This window comes from Populus nigra, chromosome 5, assembly GCF_951802175.1.
Source record: "Populus nigra chromosome 5, ddPopNigr1.1, whole genome shotgun sequence".
In the NCBI taxonomy this organism is placed as follows: Eukaryota; Viridiplantae; Streptophyta; class Magnoliopsida; order Malpighiales; family Salicaceae; genus Populus; species Populus nigra.
Genome location: NC_084856.1, coordinates 5,589,183 through 5,612,804, shown reverse-complemented (window position 1 = coordinate 5,612,804; position 23,622 = coordinate 5,589,183). Strand labels below are relative to the sequence as shown.

General features: G+C 35.2%; 4 protein-coding genes and 1 non-coding gene across 6 annotated transcripts; 1 reads left to right on the top strand and 4 right to left on the bottom strand.

The window, feature by feature from the left end:
• Positions 1 to 3: 3 nt before the first annotated feature.
• Positions 4 to 2,925, top strand: LOC133695421 (F-box protein SKP2B). 2 transcript variants are annotated; one of them, XM_062117413.1, is made up of 5 exons: positions 4 to 89; positions 455 to 758; positions 1,368 to 1,716; positions 1,813 to 1,954; positions 2,327 to 2,925. In XM_062117413.1, exons 2-5 carry the CDS (start codon positions 487 to 489, stop codon positions 2,695 to 2,697), a joined length of 1,134 nt encoding a protein of 377 aa, XP_061973397.1. In that variant the 5' UTR covers positions 4 to 89; positions 455 to 486; the 3' UTR covers positions 2,698 to 2,925. The 2 variants fall into 2 exon arrangements, with proteins under 2 accessions (XP_061973397.1, XP_061973398.1); XM_062117414.1 differs by having other exon boundaries at positions 52 to 189.
• Positions 2,926 to 3,847: 922 nt separating this feature from the next.
• Positions 3,848 to 7,904, bottom strand: LOC133694309 (chaperone protein dnaJ 10-like; the record flags this gene model as incomplete). Its single annotated transcript, XM_062115799.1, has 10 exons — positions 3,848 to 4,138; positions 4,454 to 4,594; positions 4,947 to 5,027; positions 5,363 to 5,541; positions 5,650 to 5,808; positions 5,931 to 6,060; positions 6,393 to 6,546; positions 6,921 to 7,003; positions 7,283 to 7,342; positions 7,707 to 7,904. Coding segments are annotated over 10 exons (1,266 nt in total), but the record flags the coding sequence as incomplete, so codon positions are not given.
• Positions 7,905 to 8,806: 902 nt separating this feature from the next.
• Positions 8,807 to 8,878, bottom strand: TRNAQ-UUG (transfer RNA glutamine (anticodon UUG)). The gene has a single exon. It is a non-coding gene; the product is annotated as a tRNA-Gln (tRNA).
• Positions 8,879 to 9,388: 510 nt separating this feature from the next.
• Positions 9,389 to 14,484, bottom strand: LOC133694732 (putative DEAD-box ATP-dependent RNA helicase 29). Its single transcript, XM_062116410.1, has 11 exons — positions 13,940 to 14,484; positions 12,668 to 13,829; positions 12,497 to 12,554; positions 12,053 to 12,154; positions 11,455 to 11,500; positions 11,262 to 11,338; positions 11,017 to 11,069; positions 10,819 to 10,900; positions 10,674 to 10,730; positions 10,229 to 10,367; positions 9,389 to 9,930 (listed from the first exon to the last, which is right to left on the bottom strand). The coding sequence occupies exons 1-11, from the start codon at positions 14,307 to 14,309 to the stop codon at positions 9,716 to 9,718; spliced, it is 2,361 nt and encodes a 786-aa protein (XP_061972394.1). The 5' UTR covers positions 14,310 to 14,484; the 3' UTR covers positions 9,389 to 9,715.
• Positions 14,485 to 17,320: 2,836 nt separating this feature from the next.
• LOC133693603 (probable protein phosphatase 2C 11) lies at positions 17,321 to 20,842 on the bottom strand. Its single transcript, XM_062114846.1, has 8 exons — positions 20,538 to 20,842; positions 20,233 to 20,375; positions 20,005 to 20,103; positions 19,765 to 19,923; positions 19,344 to 19,430; positions 18,589 to 18,680; positions 18,325 to 18,396; positions 17,321 to 17,711 (listed from the first exon to the last, which is right to left on the bottom strand). Exons 1-8 carry the CDS (start codon positions 20,585 to 20,587, stop codon positions 17,583 to 17,585), a joined length of 831 nt encoding a protein of 276 aa, XP_061970830.1. The 5' UTR covers positions 20,588 to 20,842; the 3' UTR covers positions 17,321 to 17,582.
• Between the last annotated feature and the right edge of the window lie 2,780 nt (positions 20,843 to 23,622).

Genomic DNA, 23,622 nt, shown 5'->3' with positions numbered 1-23,622 from the left:
CATGATAAATAAATGCACCTAGCTGACGCTCAGCTGTCACTCTTAATTAGCAGAAAACTCACATACAGGAAAAGAAAATCACTTCACAGGTAAAAGAAAAACGTTTACATGATCATCATCGCTAGAAGAACCTTCAATTTTTCTTTGCTGCTTTGATCCTGTCTTTTATTTATGTCCTTCTTGAATTATGTATGTTACTGAGAGCTTCAATTCTTCTTTCTTTTCTTTTCTTTTTTCTTTTAGAATCTGTTGGTAATGAATTAAAGATTTTTTTTTAAATGATCTTTGATTTTATGTCTTGTTAATGACTATTAATCGTTGTTTGTTTTTCTCTGTTATCACGATTTTAACGAGGTTTTTGACTCATGGGCTTTGGTTATTTTTTCTTTGTATTTTGTCGTTTACTAAAATTTTGCTTCTTTTATCTCCTAATCTTTTCAACTATCGATGACAGAAACAAGAAAGAAAGAGACTTTCCCACGTGAAATGGCAGGTGAAGGAAAGGCGAGGAGTGAAGACTTGAACTTGTGTTTCGAGAAGCTGATGCTGCTTGCTTTTGGTGGTGGAAAGAGTGGGAGTAGTGAAGGAGGTGTGAAAATGGAAGGTGCGGTGATCACCGAGTGGAAAGATATTCCCGTGGAGCTGTTGTTAAGGATTGTTTCTCTTGTTGATGATAGGACTGTGATTATGGCTTCCGGGGTTTGTTGTGGATGGAGGGATGCTATTTGCATGGGACTCACCCATCTCTGTCTCTCTTGGTATAACCTGTTTTCTCTGTCTATGATAATCAATATGTTGTTCCAGCTGTTTCTAATTCTTTTGGGTTTTTCGTTTTGTTTATGTTGTGTTAATTGTGTGTCAAATTGTTGTTATCTTTTAATCAGGGCCAGGATAATCATGTTATTTCAGTTATTAGAGTGTTTCATACCTCACTAGAGTTTGTATATGGCCTCTGTATTAGAGCAATTTGTCCTGGGTTGTCCTCTGCTCTGCTCCGAGGCCATGATCAAAACATTGCTGATTAGTTACATGCAGTCTTGGTGAACTTGTAAACCTAATTTAATGTTGGTGGCACTTCAATAATCAGTTGAATAAATGAAGTGATATGCGAAGATAGTTTATCTATTTTCTTGTTTGCGTGGGGCATGCTAAAGATTAAGTTGAGGTTGATCTGCATCAAGATTTTAGATTTGTTCTATTGAATCCCTAAGATGTTTCTAATCAAGATTCGATACCTTTTGAAATCTAACTTCTTAGAAATTGTTTCTGCATGTTGTCTGGTGTTATTTTTTTTGTCTAATCTGTTCTGAATTCATTCTCCTTCATCTTTGGTGCTGATAACATCTTGAATTAACTCTTTCCTTCAGGTGTAAAAAGAACATGAACAACTTGGTTCTCTCTCTTGCTCCTAAATTTACAAAACTCCAAACTCTTGTGCTGCGCCAGGATAAACCACAACTTGAGGATCATGCTGTTGAGACTATTGCTAGGTACTGCCATGATCTGCAGGACCTGGATCTCAGCAAAAGCTTTAAGCTCAGTGATCTCTCTCTGTATGCATTAGCTCACGGTTGTCCAAATCTTACAAAACTCAACATCAGTGGGTGTACGGCATTTAGTGATGCTGGTCTTGAGTATCTTACCAAGTTTTGCCAAAAATTAAAGATCTTGAATCTCTGTGGATGCGTCAAAGGTGCAACTGACCGTGCCTTGCAGGTTCATGCTAGTTACTAACTCTTTTTTTTTTCTTTTCTTTTTTTCCATGTCTCTTAAGAAGTTACGCAGCTTACGAGTTTGAAAAACAATCTGCAGGGTATTGGACGCAACTGCAGTCAGTTGCAGTCTTTGAATCTGGGATGGTGCGAGGGCGTGGGTGATGTTGGAGTAATGAGTTTAGCTTATGGATGTCCTGATCTCAGAACCCTCGACTTGTGTGGGTGTGTCTGTATAACAGGTATTTTCAAATTTGGGGATGATTTTTTAGCATTTCACAAGATTGGCTGTAAGGTGCAAATGTCGCTGAGCTATCATGTTGGCAGCGAACCTTAAGAAACAATCCAATCCTGAGATTTCTCTGTGAAGTGGCCTGATCTATTACGTTTGCAAGCCTAAGACTTGCACTGGACAGTTTCCTTTTCTGATTAAAAGTATGAAATTGAGAAAGATGGTTCATGTAGTGTTGACAATACCAAACTGAATCTGGGACCTGTTAATTTGATGCTAAGAGCATATTGCCTTTGAGAAGCAGATACTGTTATATTCATTCTTATCTTGTTTTGGCATTTTGATTACGAGGACTCATGAAGTATTTATAATATTTTTGCAGATGATAGCGTGATTGCTTTGGCAAACAGGTGTCCCCATCTGAGATCCCTCTGTCTGTACTACTGCCGAAACATCACGGATAGAGCAATGTATTCCCTTGTCCGCAATCGAGTGAAGAACAAGCTTTCAATGTGGGAATCAATGAAAGGCAGGTGTGATGAGGAAGGATTGAGGAGTCTAAATATCAGTCAGTGCACGGCACTCACACCTCCTGCTGTTCAGGCTCTATGTGACTCGTTTCCTGCACTTCACACCTGCTCAGGGAGGCATTCCCTCGTCATGAGTGGCTGTTTGAACTTGACATCTGTGCACTGTGTCTGTGCTGTCCAGGCACACCGCCCTGCAAGTTCTTTTCCTCATCCAGCACATTGAGCCGTACATGCAGCTCGGAATTTCGAAGGAGCTCTGCATGTGAGCCTGTTGGAGGTAGAACTATGTCCCCGTAAATACGTTGATGTGTTTAGAGCTTGACCATTTCAATGCAAATGGCAGCCCCCTTGTTGCAAAATATGGTCTGTAAAACTATGGACTTTTATCAGGCCCTAGGTTTCTGAAGTGAGCAAAGCATTTTGGCTTTTGAAGCCAAGTTTATTGTTCAAATCTGTGTTCGTTGGTCAACGGTTTAATCTGACAATTATGAACTTATCTTCATGTGATGGCCGTCAAAACCGTTGGCTATATTCTTAAAATGCTTTATATAATCTACTGAAAGGTACACCTTGTGAACTATTTCATCAGAATTTCATGGTTATCACCATTTCATCAGTGTGCTATGTGCTATCGACGATCTGTCCATTACTTGATCGGAAGCAGAAAATATAGGGTGATGGTGGTACCACGCAATCAAAACTTATAATGGCGTTCCAATAATAGTTGTCCTGAGAAAAACCTTCTAAAATTTACATAAAAAAAAGAAATCCCTGTACGTGTCCTTTTATTTGCGTCCAAAGCCTGTCATGTAAGTCGTTCGGAATCCCTTGGGCGTTTAGGTTTTTTTCTTGCTGGTAGTGTTGTGACCCGCGAAAAGTAACATGTGAGAGCTTTAGGAAACTTGAAACGATCTGTTTCAGTTTCAACCCCAATTAAGAGCCTTCCAACCTCATAATTTACTTCAGCTTTTTGAACAACCTACTAGAGGACTGGTCATGATTAAGCCATCGATTACCCTCAAAATGACAGGGAAATATCAATCGAGAATGCTTTTGCCCCACCCCCTACTCAACTTTTTTTGATTACTGTTGTTTACTTTTCTCAAGGAGGACAATTTGAGCCCACTGAGCTAATCTTTCCTGTTTCTGACGGGCTGATAGTGTGAGGAATGTAAAGCACATAATCACGCGTCTTGCAGCTTTGTTAGAGGCATGATTGGAGAAGATGTTTTTCACTAGGAACAAACGCTCTCTCACTGCGATTCTAAAGATTCCTCTCCCTATTCTTGTCACCAAAGAGATAAGAAACCCCAAAGATCATCTCCTAGTTATTATTAGATAACAACCTCTCTGATTGAGAATCTTAAGGATAGTGAGATCTACATGTGGATTGCATTGATTTGTTCTCTTTAAATAAATACATAACACACAAAATAAATATAGCTTGTCCCAATCTATTCCTAGAAAGCAAAACTTCCCCAGTCAACAAGACCCCTTTGGGTTCATCGATGGTTAAAAGGAGGAAAACAGTGCGTTACAATCTCAGTGTCAATCTGCCAACCTTTGTACAGCAGCCTTAAGCATCATTTGCTTTTGTACACAATCTCTTCATCATCCACATCGAATGCTGGATTACACATGCATCTGAAGAGTCTACCGATACCCTGCCAATGTAGAGATCAAAATCATGACATTTCCCTCCTGTGATCAATTTATATTAAAATCCATTATCATGCTTAAGCCTGTTTTTATATATATCTGCAGCAATTGTCGACTGAAGATTGAAAGAACATATTTTACAACTCGCCTGTCCTAGGTACTTGGAGCAGTGATAGAGTCTTTCTTTGTGTCTTAATTATGTCAGTTTTGCATATATCGCATTGGGGGCTTTAATCTAGAGCTAAAAAGAAAAAAGAAAATGCAGTCGAAACATGAATACAACTGATGTCTTTTTAGCTCCAAGTGGTATTGTAACATGCCTGTGTAAGTAGAGGAGTTCGATAGGATAATGCCCTTGGTGAATCTTCTTCACTACTGCTATCAGAACTGCTTCCATCATCATCATTTTCAGCAGCATTTTTTCCCTTTGATGTTGCACCATTTTGTGCTTGCTTTTCCTGCTGAAATTTTTTTATAAAGGAACATCAAGTGCAAAATTATCAACCTAGATGGCAATTCTTTAGTATCATGATAAAATTACATTCCAGTAATGAGTTCTCTTTTTCCCTGGTTACTTTATCTTTAGCTCAAATTATCAACCAGGATAACATAACTTTTTTCCAGCTCTCTAATTCACAAACACAAGATTTTGCCTCTATCTTAGTATTGACACAAAAGAGTGGAGCCAGCATCAAGAATCCATATAACCTTACAAACACACAATTCTCATATTTTTAAGAAAATACTCTGTTGTAATAATTGGAAATACCTCTCAAGAATTTTCATGGAAATTACAAAGACAAGATTGAGCACCTGAAAGATCTTCCCAAGAATCTTCAATGCCAAAGCACGAGCTCTAAGTTCTTCCTTTCTAACATTATTTTCTTTGAGGACCTGCAAACAGATTAAAATCTTGAGAGGAATCTTATGGAAGACGATTTTCTTTTCCAAGATATCGGAAAGAAAGGCAGGTGCCAGGCATTAAATTTACTTTGATGATTCAACCCTATTTTTCTCCAGAAAAACCTTAAAACTGTTTGAAATAAAATACATTTCCAATATTCCATTGTGGAAACAGAGTTTTCCTTTGAGTATTCTGTGATATTATTGTGTTGTCATGGCTTCCTTTGTCTCCTTATACAAACAAGAGTAAATGGTTCATGAATAACTGTTAATATGAAAGGGAGAACATAAACAAGGCTTTCTAGAGTTGAAATGGAGAGACTCACCGTTTGGCACACATGTATCACGGTAATCTCAATGTCCACTACATTGAGTTTCCATAACGAGTTCATCAAAGTGTCTTTATTTGAGAGTAGGTGAGATTCGACATCATTTCCAGGGTCACTTCTATCCATTTTAAATTGGCGGCGCATATCTTCTTGGAGTTGCAGTAACTGAAAAGCGCCTGAATTTGTTTCCCATTTATAGTTAGGTGCCCGTGCTTGTACACAGAGAGACAACGAACAGTAGTCCCAGAGGAAATGATTGGGATTGGGGTGCTAATGTATCATACCTTTTGCTGCTGTAATCTGTGACTTCCAGAAATGTCCTTTGTTGCGAGCCCACTCTGCCAAGAACGGCACCCCAAGATATATTGCTTTCTTTCCGAGCTCTTGCGCTGCTTGTCTTGAGTATATGTGGCCAATAGTATGTAATATATCCACTCCAAAAGCTGTGTCTTTCAATCAAACGAAATATTGAGATATGCCGTGGAGTTTTCTAATCATAGAAGACAATGAAATTGCAGATGCATCAAGAAAAAAGCAAGGATGGGGAAAGTTCAGCTCAGTTTACCTGCATCAGAAAGCCTCTTGGCTTCTGATTCTGCATGCCTTAAGAATCCAATCCTGTCACCTTTAGCATATTGATTGAGAAAATCTTTCAGAAACCTTGCTAGCTTCTCTTCTCTTTCTTTTTGGACAGCCTGCAACGAATAATCACAAGCCGAAAATACATAGTACCAGGTTATACAAAATAATCAATACATGACAGCTTGAAAAAAAAAACAAAAAAAGAAAAGAAAATTCAAGATATAGATATGTAGAACCAGACATGATATAAGTAGCTACACATTGCATATATACTTCTAGCATGTGTCACATTGACAGGGCACAATTTCTAAGCCAGGGCTACTCTTGTAGAACTTCAAAGCTGAAACATTGCTTTGTATGAATGATGATATTGCCTGGAACCTGCTATTACGTCGTTTTGATTTCAAATGTACTTCAAACGACTGCCTAAGAACTAATTCCATACCTTCAGTTTCTCATGTACTTTATCAGGATTGTCACTTTCACCAGCTAATTCAGAAGAAGCCATTGATGTCACAGACAGGTGTCCTACATAGTCCTCAAATAGTTCACTCCCAAACAGAAGAGCGAATACAGCTGTGGGGTCAAGCATGGTTTCCCTGAGAAATAAGATATCAAATCAGTTGGAGAAGAAAACACCATCCTGAGAGACGAAGACGTACAGCTATATTCAAACGGCAATTTACAAATTAATGATTTATTGAATTTATCATGCAAGTAAAAATAGATATTTGCATGCTCCATTTGATAATCAACCAGCATTCACTAGTTCAGGAATTAAGTTATTCTCCTGAATAGATAGATATTCACCCAAAATTGAATCAATGCTACAATGAGCAATCTACAGTCTTGACCAGAAAACTGTCTCAGTCAGTCGTTCTGCATTTTTGCGGCCAAAACATCTACAAACCTTGGTAGTAGGGATCCTTGCAATCTCCATGAAGAGAGGACTAAAGCAAATTGATAATAATACCTTGAAATGCAGCACTTTCCATTTCGATCATATGCATCTCTTTGCACTGGATCACTCAAAACTTGATAGGCTTCACCTAACACCTGCCAAAGTTAGAATTGTTCAGATTAAAAACCCCTTTTATTTTACAATCAAGGATTTGTGACTATACTGGCTATGTGAAACTGAGCTTTGTCACAATAGACACTCCCACATTTACTAGTTTTCCACGAGAAACATACTACTTTGGATCATCTGGATTTTCCTTCCTCTTCCCTAATTATTTTTAAGAAACCAAACACACATTTGAAAACGATTAAAAAAAAAGGTGGCCTGTGTCTATGCTGAAGGGATAAATAATCATCATGAGGGTCTGGACTTGCCTGAAACCTTTCTGCAGCCAGTGGATCATCTTGATTTTTGTCTGGATGAACTTGCCTGGCCTGTAAAACATGACATCTCTCTTATAGTTAGCTTTTCAGTCACTCGTTTTCAATAAGAAAAGACAAATCAAATGGTAAAACAAATTGGATGCAAAGAAGCTCAGTATCTCTTGAGTTTCTAAAGGGCATCAGGTTCCATTCATAAGAAAATCAAAATCTTCATTTACTTTTTAAATTCAATTGAGATTCTGATTCCCTCTTTTACCAGTCTTAAGCAATAGCAACATGGATATGCTTGTCAACTCAAATTCACCATAGGATTACCAAAACTAGAATATTAAATTCTGGTATTCCAAGCATCATTAACATCCAAGCACAACTTCTTCAGCATTAAAATACCAACACCATCTAATCTAAGTCAAACCTTAAGATAATAAGCTTTGCGAATCTCTTCCTCTGAAGCAGATGGGCTGACACCAAGAACATCATAGTACTCGGTTTCCTTCACCACCCCTGATTTTGTCTGAAGAGTAATTAAGAGAACTGCAGCTTCTTCTCCAAAGAGTTGGAGAGTCACAAATGTTTTGGAATGTGAAAAGATGAAACGGAAAGAGATTGGAATTTAGGAAAAGCGAGTGAGTGAGAAAGAGGTGGCCATATTTTGGAGAGCCCCAGTAGCTTCCGTTGCCTTTCCAGTTCCTCACAGCAATAAACAAATACCTGAAACTGCTTTTTCGCGGGAGCAAAACAGTATTTTAACTGTCACTGAGGTGGCGCTTATGATTTTCTTTCTTTTCAAGCCATCGGATTTGAGCTCAGAGAGCAGTAGCTGGGCTTGGGCTAATCCATTGGTGGTCCCTGTTTTCTGTTGTGGGGTTTACTGTTAGGTTTAGTTTCGGTCCAAGTTGTTTTTGGTGGGCTCAATGATCTAGCCCAAAACAGAAATGGACCGACCCAAAAGAGAGGGTTTATTGAATGGACGGTCGTGATTCTGCATGATCTTACCCTACTCTTTTTTTATATCATTGTTAAATACAGTGAATCATAAAGGCAAGATTCATTCCAAAAAAAAAAAAAATTAATTTTAAAGGAAGATTGCTTTTGGGTATTGTGCATTATGATCATGAGAAGGAACGTGGTATGGTATGTATGTATTGGCTCCACAACACAAAAGAAAAGCAGTCAAAGCTACATGTCATGCAAGTATATAACAAAAGCGGCCAGTCGTCGTTTGCTAACCACCAGTGTCGTTTGAGAATCTATTTTCACTGGGATAGGGCAGGCAAGGCCTTTACGGTTTCAGAGATTATTTGGAAGTTTAGAGCTGTTGTTTTTAAAGTGTTTTTTTTATTTAAAAATATATTAAAATAATATTTTTTATTTTAAAAAAAATATTTTAAATATTAATACATAAATATTAAAAAATAATTTCAAGTTAAGAAAAATTCAAAACCGTTCCGCTGCCTAAAATCCGACAAGCAGTTTGCGTCTGAGTACGGTGCGGTTTGAAGAAAAAGGGAAAAGAGGTCCTACCGGGAGTCGAACCCAGGTCGCTGGATTCAAAGTCCAGAGTGCTAACCACTACACCATAGAACCAATGTATTGGTAGGTTGACTACTCAAATATTATATTGTAAACTCCAATTGTTCTCTATAAGAGAGACTAAACATGCATTCGTCTCTTCTTTAGTCAGTCGTTAGCCAACACGCCTTTTCATATATATAATTATTAATTTAGAGTAGCACTATCGGGCTTTGTTTTCAGCCGATGATGGCAAGCGGCAAAGGCAGTAGAAGCTGGTAAGTTTTGTGTTCTGCCGATGTTAATGTAAATGCTTTCCTGTACAAGAAACCTGAAGCGTCTCACATCATTTAATTCAATAGGTCTACCCACAAACTACAACTTCATATACCGGCCGCATTAAAACAGGATGAAGTTTAAGGTAGAATCCGGCAGGTATCTGCAGCTCCGGCACTGTTTTTCTAGGGATTTTTTGATATGCTACCAGCCATTTTATTGATAATCCATTGATTCCTTGCCCCAATGAATCAAGGTAAGAATCAATGATTACTATAATGATGATACCATAACGAATAATGCAAAAGGTTCGAGAACAGAGCTTCGAATAAATAGCCTGTTAGGATCGTTGATGAAAAAACTCAACTGCTGAAAAGATGGAGAATCTAAAAGTGGCGTATGGCCTGAGAACAATGTACTAACAAACTATTCTCCACATAAATAGCTTACAAACATTTGATGAGGTAAAAATTAGTTTTTGCACACCCCTTTTGAGTTTTTTTTTTTTTTTTTTTTTTTGTGAAGGCCCTCTTGCGTAGAATCACAAGGCAATCCGAATTGTAACTTCTGAGTTCCTACATCTTTTTTTATTAAAGATGGCCGTGCCTCGAGATGCGATCAAATCTGACAAAGCTTTTACTTCCTAGGTTTGCCCCTTTTTCCATTTTTTCCAAACTTTTTACTCTTTGAACCTTTGCTCTTCATATAAGAAACTCTGTCTGCCTTCTTCTGCCTCTCCTTCCGAACTTGTTCAAGATCTTTAATTTCTGAACGCACATTAGCATTAGGCAGAGAGTGCTGCTTTTTGCTCCCTCTGAAGTTCCTGTTATTCCCTCGTAATTGGCGGTTTCCTGCAACAAAATAAACAAATAAGCATCTATTGCTATGTTTTTCTTCTGCATGTTTATACAGCAAATCACAAACCAAAGAAGTTATACATGCAGTGAACTAAGATCTACCATCCAGAAACTGGAAAAAGCTAGCAGTCCAAGAAACCAAATGCATTGATATTCTCCAAGAAACAGGTAAAGAAACTCTTCAACAGTTTTAAACTCGTACATGAATATTAATTTACTAAAATTAAACATGTTAATCCAAAAAAAACTGAAAAGAACAAAGTAGAGCAGCATCCAATCCCAAGAGGCATACCTGAGAAGCTTGTGGATTCCTCAGCATTCCCATCGTTATTTGTTCCTCTAAGAGATATTTTCCTGTGTGACCCTTCTTTCCACTTCTTGTATATCCCAGTCTTGGTTGCTTTTACTTTAGCACCACTTTCTGTCTTTATCTGCACACCAACCCCAACAAAACAGGAATAACTAGTCTAATAATATAAATGGTGGGACCAAAAATTGAGCCACAAAAGACTTGAGACAAGATAAGAGCCGCAGCTAGAGTCATTAAATTACTATTTTTTTCACAATTCAAGAAAAGCTCGTTTTCAAAGTGATCTAATAAGACAGTTTATTCTATCTCCATGAAAATTAACGAGATTCAGTATGCATTTCCCCTGCATGTCATGCATTCAGCATTCCTAATAGAAGCATAGATATTCCATTTAGGAGTTAAAATACATAAAAGTTCAGAAGAGTACCTTTCCACTGGCTGTAACACGATCACCATTGTTTAGTTTGATGTACTTTTTATTCCTCTGCCAACAAATAGAAATGTAAATTTTATGCCAAATGTTGAAAGAAGAAAATTGCAAGACATCATTATCATTCAAATGTTTCAAGAACCTTATCCCAGTGGTATACGGTTTTCTGTTTCTGTAACCCCCCACTATCATCTGCAACAAGATCCAACACAGCATTTTCCAACCTAACAACAAAATTGGCATTGACTAGTAAGAAAAAGAACACCCTACAACCATAGAAAAACATACACCACTGACTCATGCTTCAAAATAATGTTGGTCAACATATATCAAAAAATACCTATTTGATCCAAAGCCATCATTTCCTCTCATTGAGAGACCTGCCTCTGTATGCTGACATCAATACAGAATACGCAAGCACAATATTTAGTCAATATTTTCAACATCAAAGGAAAATTTACAGTGCAGAGATGGAAAAAAAATACAGTAGCTAAAAAGCAATTGACAACTCAATATCAAGATAAAGTGTATCAGATGAAAAGTAAAGGAACAAATTATTGGTAGAGGACATAAAAGATACATTACATGATCAGTTGGTATTGAACTAATGAAGTATTCCTCATCCTTGAAACTCTTTGCCTTTCTTTTAGAACCACGAACCACTAACATGCAAGATATTATGTTTAGGATCAGAAAAGAAAGTGATTATGATCACCAAAATATATATTTTATAGCAAAATGAACAGTTACGATATTATACATATTGGAAAATGCAGACCTTTTTTCTCCTTTTCATCTGAAGTAATTTCAGTTTCAACTTCCAGCTAGTGCCAAAAAGAAAGAAGCATAATTAACTAAACAAAATGAGAACAAGAAAACTATGATGAACAGGCATCTCACAAGTGTAAATAAATAAATCAAGCCCAGAGCTAATAAAGGCCAAATGTCTTAACCTAGTAACTGAAGAGGCTTGGATCTAACATAAGTGAAAGGAGCATAGGTAAGAACTTCAATTGCACCAAGCCTTTTGAGCAAGGTGTGGACAATAAAGATCTGAATCCAGCCAAAATGTGGCCAAAAAAAGTTGGAGTACCGCCACTGTTACAGCTAGCTTAGTGCTCCTTGGACACAGAAATTGATCTGAATTACAAAAACCAGAATCGAGTCCATGCAAATATCTTTGAAATAATGGTGTCCTTAAACATGTCCTAAAGCTATTTCTTTGATGAGGATGACTCCACAAATCTATGGAAGCAACAGAAAATGCCATCAAATCATATGGGCATCTCATATTGCAGTTGGTGATTTATTAGGATTGGCCACTGACTTCTATGAAATTCAGCGTTGTTAAGAGCAATTGCATGTAACATATTTACCTTGTCTGCCAGCTTGTTAGAGCGCTGCTGCTGTACCAAATTAATGACCTCCTCATGAATAGCTCTTTTTCTCTTCATGACATCAACCCACTGACCAGGACCCTGCAATTGAGCCATAAAATCAATGTAAACTAATAAAAACGAACATCATTTTAATGCTGAGAAAGATTAACATCAACATGAAAATTATAGGTTAAGAGAATGACTAAATAAAGAATATTTGTTCAAGATGGTTAAGCTGTGCAGGGAGAACCGAGTAAAATTACAGTTTCTACAAGGCAGCATATAGAAAAGAGAAATGCTATAATCAATAATGTAGGCATAATGATTTCAATAAATTCTCATGAGTGAATTGAATGAACATGGCTTCGAAGGTCAGATATGGATCAACAGCTCTCTATCATCAATTATATATCTGAAAGCAGATTAGAAATGGAAGGTTACCTGCAGATTCTTTGACTTGGCTGATTCACCTTCAGCTTCCAATATAGTCTGCTTGGGTCTATTAGAATCCGGTCATTGCATAGTTAGAACAATTCAACTAAGCAAATTAAAAGAAAAAATATGCAGAAATATTTTCAAAAAAATTGAGATGGATAAATGCTTTAGGGTCACCTGAAAGTTTTCAAACGCTCAGAAAAGGCAAGTGCCATTAATTCACCACCTTCCAAAACATTTTTGAATATTGGGTGTAATCCTTCACAAGGTAAATCCTTCACTCTTTTAATGGACTCCTTCGCAGGTGATGGTTTGGTCTTTGTATACAAACGAAAAGCATTTGTACAGGCTTTCTGTAAAGAAGTTAGTTCAGCTGATGAATCAATGATTTCGCGAACTCTGTCTGACACAAGATCAAGGACAGTCTGGGGGAAACGCCCATAAACAGTCTCTCCATTTGCAAATGCTTGATCAATTTTGTTCATTACTCCATCTATATCCTGCAAAACCTCCTCCTCAGTGGGAGCAGCCTTGACTGGCTTTGAGAGAAACAGATGAAGATCTAAAAGGTAAGGCATATCTTCAGATGTCACGAAAGAAAAGGCTGTTCCAGTCCGACCTGCCCTAGCAACTCTCCCCACACGATGAACAAAAATCTTAGGTTTTGGAGGGAAGTCCCAATTTATCACATTATCAAGCAACGGAATATCAATGCCCCTAGCTGCAACATCTGTCACAATCAACAACATAGTCTTACGTGCCCTGAACCTCGATACATGAATCTTACGAGCATCTTGATCCATATCACCATAACAAACCGAAGGCTCAATGCCCTCTTCTCTAAACAGAACATTTAGAAACTCGACATGATGTTTTGTAGAAACAAATATCAATGTTTGTTGATCGGTACTAATATGATCTCTTATCAAATAAATCAACGCTGCATATTTTTCCTCTTGGCGCAAGGTAAAAAACACAGTTTTCAAATCAGGACTAATCTTAGTATCCACATCAAGCCGAACAAGCTGAGGATCTCTTAAACCTGCCTTGGCAAACTCCGCAAGTGCACTGGGCAAAGTTGCACTAAAAAGCAAAGTCTGACGATTCTCGCTCAGCTGGGTAAGAATTTTATGCAACTGCTCAGCAAAACCCATACCGAAGAGACTATCGGCTTCATCAAAAACAACATATTCAACCGTTTTCAACGACATGTCATCAATCTCAGACAAATGGTGCATTAATCTACCAGGAGTGGCAATAATAATATCAGGGTTTTGCGATAAATCCTCAAATTGACTCTCCATACGATCTCCACCAACCAATAAACTAATTCTAAGATCTACACAACAAAAAAATATATACAAGATTATGCATTTACCCTTTGATGAAATTAGAAACGCAATTTGAACAAGTACATAAAAATCAAGAAAAATCTGAAGAAAAACAAACCAGTGAATCTGCCAAGTTCTTTAGTGAATTTCAAAGTCTGCAACGCCAAATCCCTAGTAGGCGACAGTATGAGAGCTCTAACACCACTTTGAGGCACGTGCTGTTTTAACTTCTCTAACATGGGGAGGAGAAAGGCGGCGGTCTTGCCGGATCCAGTGCGGGCCATAGCGACGACGTCGATGCCGGCGAGGATAAGAGGCATGGTCTTACGTTGGATAGGGGTGGGGACACGATAACCCTTACGCTTGATTCCTCGATAGACATTGGGGCTTAGGTTAAGGGATTCGAAGCCACAGGATTTTGATTTCTTTTTGACTTGTTGTTTGCGTTTTAGCTCTGCCATGGAGCTGACTAAGGGTTCTTTGCCCATTGGAATTTTTTTGAGGAGTTGTCTGTCTGTGTTATGTTCGAAAGGCTAAAATCCCCTTTACTAGGGTTTACGTTTTGTTCTGGTTGGAAACACTTATTCTGATTGGTTATGCCTGGTTAGTTCCCGTCGTCAAAAAAACTAAACCCCAATTTTTACCCTTTTTTTCCCCCAGCAGCAACGATTAAATACTACTGTAGTGGCAGAAACGAAGCCGTTCTGCAACAGCTAAGCCCTGGAAGAGAGAAAAAGGAAAGCAAGAGGATGGGGATGGGTGATCGAAGTGGGCTCTTATAAATGGGTCAAAAGAAGAGGCCCATTTACCGCTCATAAGGGGCACTTTTGTCTATTCCAAACAGAAGCAGCGAAACCCTACATGCTTGTTCTGAAATGCACGGTTATATTTATGTGCTCGAGTTAAATTTAATTTAGATCTTTTAATAAAATCTTATTTTTTAAAATATTATGAATTAAATTTTAAGTATTTAAGAATACTATAAAAACAAATAATAAATTACTTCTCTGATTTTGGTTACTTGATTAACGGCTTTAAAATGGAGCTTTTGATGTATTAAATATGTACAAAACCATCTTTAAAGCGACACATAATATTCTGAATTAATTTTTTTTTTTCGGGTGAGGTGGGGAGTAATTTGCAAGTAAAATGTAGATTTGTTGGCAGTCAAATCTGTCTTGGCAAGTAAAATGATTTTTATAATTAAAAAATAAAAAGATATTGTTGCACTTAATAAAGTAAATTAAAAATAAATAAAATGATAAATCAAAAGAAAGTTATTGATAATAATTAAATCTTAAAACAAGAAGCTAATAACCTTTCTGACGAGCAAAATTAAATGTAAATACAAATATTTGATACTGGTTTTTCATTATATTTTACATGTTTTTATTTATTTTATGTTAGAGGTTATTATCGTTCATAATAACAAAAAGTTTTTGTTTTTATAAGTACAATTTATTTATATAAAATATATGGAAAGAAATTATAGACAAATTATAATAACTTCTTCAAAGCATAATGAAATTTTAAAAAATATATATTTAAAAAGATCAATATCTATTTTAGAAAAAAAAATTAACTAAATGCAATTAAACATCTATAAATTAATACTATTGAAACCATGAAAATTTATTATTTAATCGAGTTATCATTTAAACTTTAAATTTAAGCCGAAACCAAACAAAAATATTATTAAAAATACATCTTTTTCGTCAGAAGTAATGATTGCAAGATGCAGACCTTTTTTAACATTGTGTGTGTTTAAATTAAAAATTAAAAATTCAATGTGTGTATTTAATAAAATAAATTTAACATTGTATGAGACTATATGGTAAAAAAAATGAATGTTTTTCATCAGAACAGTAATGATTTAAGTTGTGTAGAGAAAATATAATTTTTAGTATAAATTATCCTTTTTTATTAATAATTTTTTAACAATTGTTTTTTGTAACTATGTTGTTTATTACATAAAAACTGAAAAAATTAAAATAAATATCCAAAAACATTCAACTGGCTGAAATAAAGATAAAAGGATGTATATTTTTAATCAAAACCCTTAATGAGTTTTCTCTACTTCTTTTTTTTTATTTATTAGAAGTATTGTTTTTAGAATAACAATTTATCATAATCTTAAAAAACATTAATACAAAAACAAAAAAATAATATTAATTTGATAGTTTTGACATGAATCTATTAAAAAATATAAAAATAATAAACTTGAGAAAAATTATATAAAAAATTTGTAATAACATTGAATATTCAAGCTCATATATAATTATTCAAAAAATATTATTATAATAGACGCTAATATTAATTGGAAACAATGACATAATTAAATAATTATTTTAATAAATATTTTTAAAGAAAACCTAAATATAAAATACAAAAAGAAAAAATAATGAAAATTAAAAAAATTAAAGGGCCGCGCATGAGTTGGAAAATAGATTCATCTGAGCAAACAATATGTAATTTACCTATAATTATTTGTAAAGAAAGCAGCGGACGAGGTGACACATCTATTTATAATACAATCTTTTTTCCTTTTTTTTAGAAGGGGATGACTTCAATGATAAAGAAATTAGGTTTAGGTTGAACCTCTTTCAATAATTTCACTTAAAAACATTAAAAAAAAAATACATCAATCTTTAAACACAACATTTATAATAACAAAATACAAAATCAAATAAAAAAAAATCTCAAGCTTCGATCTAAACCATATTCACTGAATAACCATATCCATTGAATTTCGCTTTTAACAACGAATCCAAATCATGGTCATAACCCAGCCACCCAAGAACTCTCTCTCTTAAAATTCTTTGACAACTTTCTCTTCATCTCTTAAGACTTAGGGACTAGAACGTATCTAAATGAAAAATCCAAAAACAAAAGGGACCAAAAAATAAAGTAAAAATCCAAGGACTAAAGAGTAGTTCAGTAAACAATACACATGGGAAAAAGCTTTTAAATTTTGTCAATTTTAATTTTGGTCTTTGCTTTTTTATTTTGTTTTTACAATAATTAGACATTTAATCATGCAAAATTGATTGCCATTAAACACCGAAATGATGTGCTGCATCTCAAACACATGATAACATGCAAAATGAATGAAAATAGAGCTTGGCAACCAAACCCAAAAAGATCTAAAATAAAAGAATTTTGTAAAATAACAGCGATATAAATAGTGAAATGTGCGAGCAGAAATCATGACAGCATAATGAATGACTGATTTCTTTTAATATATTTGTTGATAATTAATTTCATATAAAAAAAAACTAATTGGAATTATTTATTAAAAATAAAGAGAGAAGGTATTGACTATCTTGTAAACAAAAACACTGCGAATCACGTGACGTGTCAAAACCACTGGTTATACTAACTAAAGGTCCGTTTTATTAGTTTCCCTCGCTTAATTTCCATGGATGCACTGGAAGAGTCGAGTAAATGGCTCTCGTGGAATAATTAATCAGACCAACGAAAAACCTCCTGACAAGGCCAGTTTCTTACGTTATGAAACCACGCAAGACAGACGTGTGTGTTAATGCATCATTCAGGACCAGCAACTAGAAAACTCAGCTGCTAGCCCGTAACAGTTTTCGACGAATTAACACTGTCCAAACGAATGGCTAACAAATTCGCTAGTATAAATTTTTTTTTTCTGACTAGGATGTACTTTAAAATCTGCAAAGTAAACAAAGATGGACTAAATAACTACTTGATGGTGCCATCACTAGCGATATATTAGACCTTTATGTGCCTGCTCATGAGTTATCAAACCTGACGACGACACAGGTTATGTTGTCATGGCTCCCTCGCGCATAAGCTTCTTGTATTAGTTTTCTTGCCGCTGCCTCTGCATCTGCTACGCCCTGCACTAGTGCCACTGCGTCCTGAAAGCATACAAAGCTAGCTCGTTAACATGCTACATTCAACTTCTACCAAAAAAAGAACGCGGCATGTTTTCAAACTTCCGCTAACAATAAATACTGCTTCACCACTAAAATAAACATTGATTTTCAAAAATCCTAACTGAATTTTCAGTCATAAAAGTTGTAGTTGATATTAAAAATTCCACCATCGATAAAAGATTGTCTTTTGGTCCTGCTCTGAGTCTAATGGTTCCTTCGGTACCATAAATTTGGACAAAGGGGGCACGATAAGGTGGGCAAATGGGAATAAATAGAAAGGGCACAGTGTTCCCGCTCTGTTTCAGGACATCCAGGAAGATGGAGAGAGAAAGAACCAATTACCGAGTCCAAGAGGCAAAAAGACCCAATCTCATCCCAGCTATTTAACACTAGTTAAGTAGACTCCGTGCATGTGCAGCTAAGTTTCAATCATACCTAGTCCTCCCCAAGATGCATTCTGAGCACTCAGAGCCTTTTGAATGCATATAATTCATGCATAGTAATGATACCAATAATTTTCAATACTAAGAAAGACTTCAAACAATTTTGTTTTTTAATTTCACAGCAGAACCCTTTAAGAGCAGAAAAGCCTGACCTTATTTGATAGGACATTCCATAGCCCATCGCTTGCAACAATTATAAACTCAACACCACCAATTTCTTCTTCCTAAACAATGGACAGAAACAATCATGAGTGAAGTGTAATTGAACAAGAGAACCAAACAGACATGTAATAGCAGTGAAGTCCAGTTTCCCGGCTATTTTTCCTTCCATCCTTCCACAATGAATAAAATGACAACAAGATCACACATAAAAACAGAAGAACCAGCAAGTGTTTATTTTCGCTCCCCAAAACTACCTGAATTTCTGGCTCAGCAACCACATATGGCTTAAGTAGCTTATCCCCAAAAGCACGAGAAACAGCAAGCACGCCACCCACCCGCCAAGTTCCTAGCAATTTTAGCAACATTTTAGAGATATTTATCATAAAGCTTCTGACCAGTACTTCATCAAAATCATGAGATTAAGCATAACAAATAAACTGGTAGCATATAATAGAATCGTTTGCCTCTCCTCCAACTAAATACTAGCACCAGCAAAGCTTTCTCCTCCCAACATGCATCGGTTGTAAAACTTTTGAATTAAAAAATGGTTCCAAATTATAACTTTTAAAAATAAATCAAGAAAAAATCTACTGTATGAGACCCATATTCAAGGAAAAAAAGAAAAAGGCCAGCACATTGAAATTATGTTTCTCCATGTAAAAGCAAGAGCATACACAGCCAAATTCACTGCTAAGATCTACATGTCAACTTGATATTAAACCCTTGTTCATAAAACTCTGAACAAGGGTTAAAATCATAGAAGTAGAAAATCGAGCAGAGCAGAGTTTTAGCAGTCCATCTCCAGTCTCCTGAGAAACTAAAGAGATATTAGAAATTTAAGTTTGCTTTGCTAAGAAGGCACCCGTAGGCTGAAATGGCAATATTGCATATCTTGACTGACATAACAACATTTTCATCCATGGAGAATTTCATTCTGCACAAGCATTCAACAAATGCAGATAAATGCATGATAAATGAATACATATTACTCAAGATGATTGAGTTTCACCTGCCCATATGATGAAACCTCCAGCCTCTTCAATCCTTTGGCGTTCATCAGATCTATCAGGTTTATGATCAATAGACAACGGGATAGCTGCAAATAAAATATAACAACAGTCATACAACATTCAAATACAATTCATTAATTTAATTCTTCACTATGCTCTATCTAAAACAACTCTTGCAGTCACAAGCACACATTTTGGAACTCTTTCCTTAAAAAGAAGACCTCGTAAAAGCATTTTTCTGACTTGGCACCAATATTCATCAACCTATGTTTACTCAAGAATGAATAACCAGTTTGCGTAATTCTTACTTCTATTTCATGTCAATCCCCTTCTCAATTAGAATTGACAATACCATAAGAATTCTTAGACTATCACCACTTATATGTCACAGCCCTGACCAAAAAAAAGAAAAGGAGCAACCTGAACCAGCTCTGCAGGCAACAACTCGAGAATCGCCAACATTTGCAACAAGCAGCCGGTCCCCTAGAAGCACAGCAGTTGACGCAGTTGACCCGGCATCTTTTTGATGGGCCTTTTCTTCATGGAGGTAATCTGCATCTGTCTGTCTAAATGCTTCGACTGCAATAAAATACCAGTTATCAACATTAGGCAATATTGCACTCATTCAACATATAAAATCTCTAGCAAAATATTCCATACCAATAGCTGTCTTCGTGTCTCTGATAAAATCAGGGTGGCTACTCAAATTCTTGAAAAGGTTATTTTTCAGATATTCTGCAGTCCGAACACCTCCATGACCTAAATAAAACACCACGAGCGAGTACCCATTCAATTCAAAAACACAAAAATTACTCTTGATTTGATGGATTGAGAAAGAAAGAAAAAAGACAATCTGAATTTAAGGAAATGAGAAGCTAAGGCATATACCATCAAAAACACCAAAGAAGGCAACCATTTGACCATCAACTTCAGAAATCCTTGTCTCATAGAAATCCTCCATGGAAGCTCTTTTACCCTTAAAACTCGAATATCCATAATTAAACTTGGCAGTTCGGCTTCCGTTAAGAAAACTGCAAACCATAACAACAGCTTAATTGAAAAATATTTACTTTTAATTATCATAATCTAATACTTATGAGCGTTATTTCGGATGGGACTAGTTCAGAACCCAAAAGTAAGAGCACAGTATATATAAAAAAGTAAACTTAGGAATTGAAGGGAGGGGAGGAAACCTGATGCCGCCGCCGCTAAAGATGGCATCGGGATCTCTATTAGAGATCATAATGTTTGATTCTGATTGTGATGGGTGGGGTGGTGACGGGAGCGGAGGCCGAGCATCAACGGCGTCCCCGACGGGGAAAGGAGGAGGAGAAGCGGAGTCCGTCAGATTGATCGGTTAGTTAATTGGAATAAATGAGGAAAGAAAAGTAAAAGAAATGGTGTTAGATAGTCGTTGGAAAATAAATATTGTTACTTTTTCGGTAGTTATTAAGGAAAATGAATCTCAACTCATGCAGCCGCCGTTTCTTTTTCACGTTCCTCCGGATATTGTACTGCTGTCTATTAATATATTTTATATTAAACTCTTTTCTCACATCCGCTCCAGTCTAGTGGGCCCATCTCCGGGTGATGGACTTGGGCCCTTATTCCCCTTAGTGCGCCAGCCTAGTCATGGCAGCTGCCGGTTTGGATAAGCAGGCTCGGGTACTCTCCATTCTTATCTTGTTTGAGTCTCTCTTATACTAATAAGACACGTTACACGAAAATTCAATATTTGTTTTTGTTTACATTTAATTTTTTTATATTTTTAAATTATTTTGATCATTAAAAATAATAAAAATTATTATTTTAATATATTTTTAAATAAAAAAATATTTTTAAAAACAGTCACTACACCACTTTCAAACCTTTTAATGGGTGGTAGTTTTGTCTTTTTTCCAACTCATCGTTCGGAGGAGTTTCTAGATTGTTGATTCTGGGAGAGATTTTTTTACCATAGTTTTTTTTTTTTTTTCTCGGCAAGCTTCTTTCTATTCATAATGATAGTTTTATGGTGCAGGCCTGTCATGTCTAGGGTTTGATTGGTCTGAGCACATAATTTCCTATTGCTTTTTTAAAACATATTCTCATGAATCCTTTACAATAAATGGTTGCTTTTACCTTCATAACACAATTTTCTTTCTAATTCGAGAGCATTAACTATCCTAGACAACATTTGAGCTCAATTTTCTCAACTCGCAGACCATCGTTCGACGCTAGCTCATTGCAACATTTGGACGAGCCTAGCTCGCAGCAGAGCGTGCACAATGGATCTAGTAATAACCTAAGACGAAAACAAAAACTATAAATATAATTTTATGAGCTAGATTTGAGTTTGGTTTGGTTTTAGTACTAGCTCTAGACTTCCCATACCTAGGGCAAGATTTTCATCATTTGTGTCTTCTGGTCTGAATCTAAATAAAGAAAAGAAAAGAAAATCAGGTTCAGAAATGGGTTAGGCCCCTTGTCACTCACATTCCAATACTATTTCTAAGCATATTTTCTTTCTTTTCTTTTCTTTTTTATCATTAATTTCTTTTATATATATTGACTATCATAGCAGGAGAAAAATATAGTTTAAATCTCAATAAACCTTTGAGTTTTAATATCGGTTAGTTGCGGGTTTATAAACCTGTAAATTATCAACAAAATTAAAATATAATATTGTCATTTATATTAGTTGTAATTTAATTATCCTGACCACTCCATGTGTCTCAAAATTATCATCTAAACTAGACTTGACAAATATCTACTCTAAATATCTAAGAAAAGTTGCATCTTTTATTTAATTATATTGAACACATAATTTTGTTATTGTAAATCTTGGGAATAATCTAATCTAGACAAATATTTACTTTAATTATGACTGGAATTTATTTATAACTAACTCAATTGAAATCTTTGTTGTTTCAAAATTCAAAATCAATCTTCTAATACAAACAAAAATTCACTTTAGTCATGATCAAGAGTATCAACTTGTCTCTATATTGAAGTATTAGTAACTTTTGTTTTGATAGTGATTTAATTTAATTATTTGTTTTATATTAATTATATTTTTAAATATTTTAACCTTTTTAAACTGATAAGTTTCATCATGGATCTAGTAGTATAAAATTTCTTTTTCAGTTTATTCCCGTCAAATAAAATTCTTTTTGCCCATTCAATAATTTTGTTGTAACCAACTTCACTCTACCCATAATCTAACTTGATGGTGAACACTTGTGCAATGACCGATAATTTACTGTGATTTATGCATTCATCCCATAATAGTTTATCGGAGTCTTTTGAAAGATCAAAAAACCTTGTTGCATCTGCATTAGGTTCTTTATCTACTATTGAATATTAACCGACGTAACCTTGATTCATTCTCATCGTATCGTATAAGGATTACTGTAAAAATTATCATTGTCATCTATAACTTCATGCACATTGTTAGAACTAGAAGTTGACCCAACCATCTTTTTTACCACGGTCTCACGAGGAACATATGGTTCTCCGCGTGTAAACTAACACAAGTACTCTCCATAAACTCTTTTTATAGAAGATGCATTGTTATAATATCTAGATCAAGAAACATTTTTATTTTTATATCTCTTACATGGATATCTAATACCGCATCCACTAATATTTCTTGGATTAGATAGTGCTTAATTAATAAAACCTTGAATCTCATTATAATAATCTATCCAATGCAACTCTTCGGGTGAATCTCGATATATCTATGAATGATCATCCATTACTTATGTCTAACCTATATGGAATATTAATAACAACATGTATTAATTAATTACATAAACTAAATAAATAACAGAACATTGATTTAACTCAAATTTATTCAAACTATTTTAATAGTAGAACTAATTCATTATTAATTATCTACATATATTTAAGTTTCTATACATTTACCAAAAATTTCAACTCAACAATAAAATTGACAAAATATAAAACAGAACCATTAAATAAGCCAATATTTATTTCATAACAAAACACCTAAGTCACAAATTCAAATTAAATTTCATCAATTTACAAACAAATATAATTTTATAAAATCTCAAATAAAACTTAATATATACAAATCATATATTCATACAAAAAATTTCTATGAGAAAAAGCTATAAAACAAGTAAAGACCCAAACAAAATATATATACTATAAAAATATACAATAAAATTAACATTTTAAAATTGTGTTCAAATAAAAAATAGATAGTTTTGCTTACTTGAAGTGGAAAACCCTCGATAAAATTTGAATCAGAACAAGAAAGCTGATAGTTTAGTT

Bases quoted from the DNA above. Each gene is read 5' to 3' on its own strand.
- LOC133694732 (XM_062116410.1), bottom strand. From the start codon at position 14,309: ATGGGCAAAGAACCCTTAGTCAGCTCCATGGCAGAGCTAAAACGCAAA. The intron at 11,339-11,454 runs GTCTGCATTTTC...CTTGCATGTTAG, and splicing joins AGATGAAAAGGAGAAAAAAG to TGGTTCGTGGTTCTAAAAGA. The intron at 10,901-11,016 runs GTATTTTTTGAT...TTTTGTTGTTAG, and splicing joins GATGGCTTTGGATCAAATAG to GTTGGAAAATGCTGTGTTGG.
- LOC133693603 (XM_062114846.1), bottom strand. From the start codon at position 20,587: ATGATCTCTAATAGAGATCCCGATGCCATCTTTAGCGGCGGCGGCATC. The intron at 19,924-20,004 runs GTATGGAATATT...ATTTTATTGCAG, and splicing joins AGACACGAAGACAGCTATTG to TCGAAGCATTTAGACAGACA. The intron at 18,681-19,343 runs GTGAAACTCAAT...TAAAATTGCTAG, and splicing joins AGGTTTCATCATATGGGCAG to GAACTTGGCGGGTGGGTGGC.
- LOC133695421 (XM_062117413.1), top strand. From the start codon at position 487: ATGGCAGGTGAAGGAAAGGCGAGGAGTGAAGACTTGAACTTGTGTTTC. The intron at 759-1,367 runs GTATAACCTGTT...TCTTTCCTTCAG, and splicing joins ACCCATCTCTGTCTCTCTTG to GTGTAAAAAGAACATGAACA. The intron at 1,717-1,812 runs GTTCATGCTAGT...AACAATCTGCAG, and splicing joins CAACTGACCGTGCCTTGCAG to GGTATTGGACGCAACTGCAG.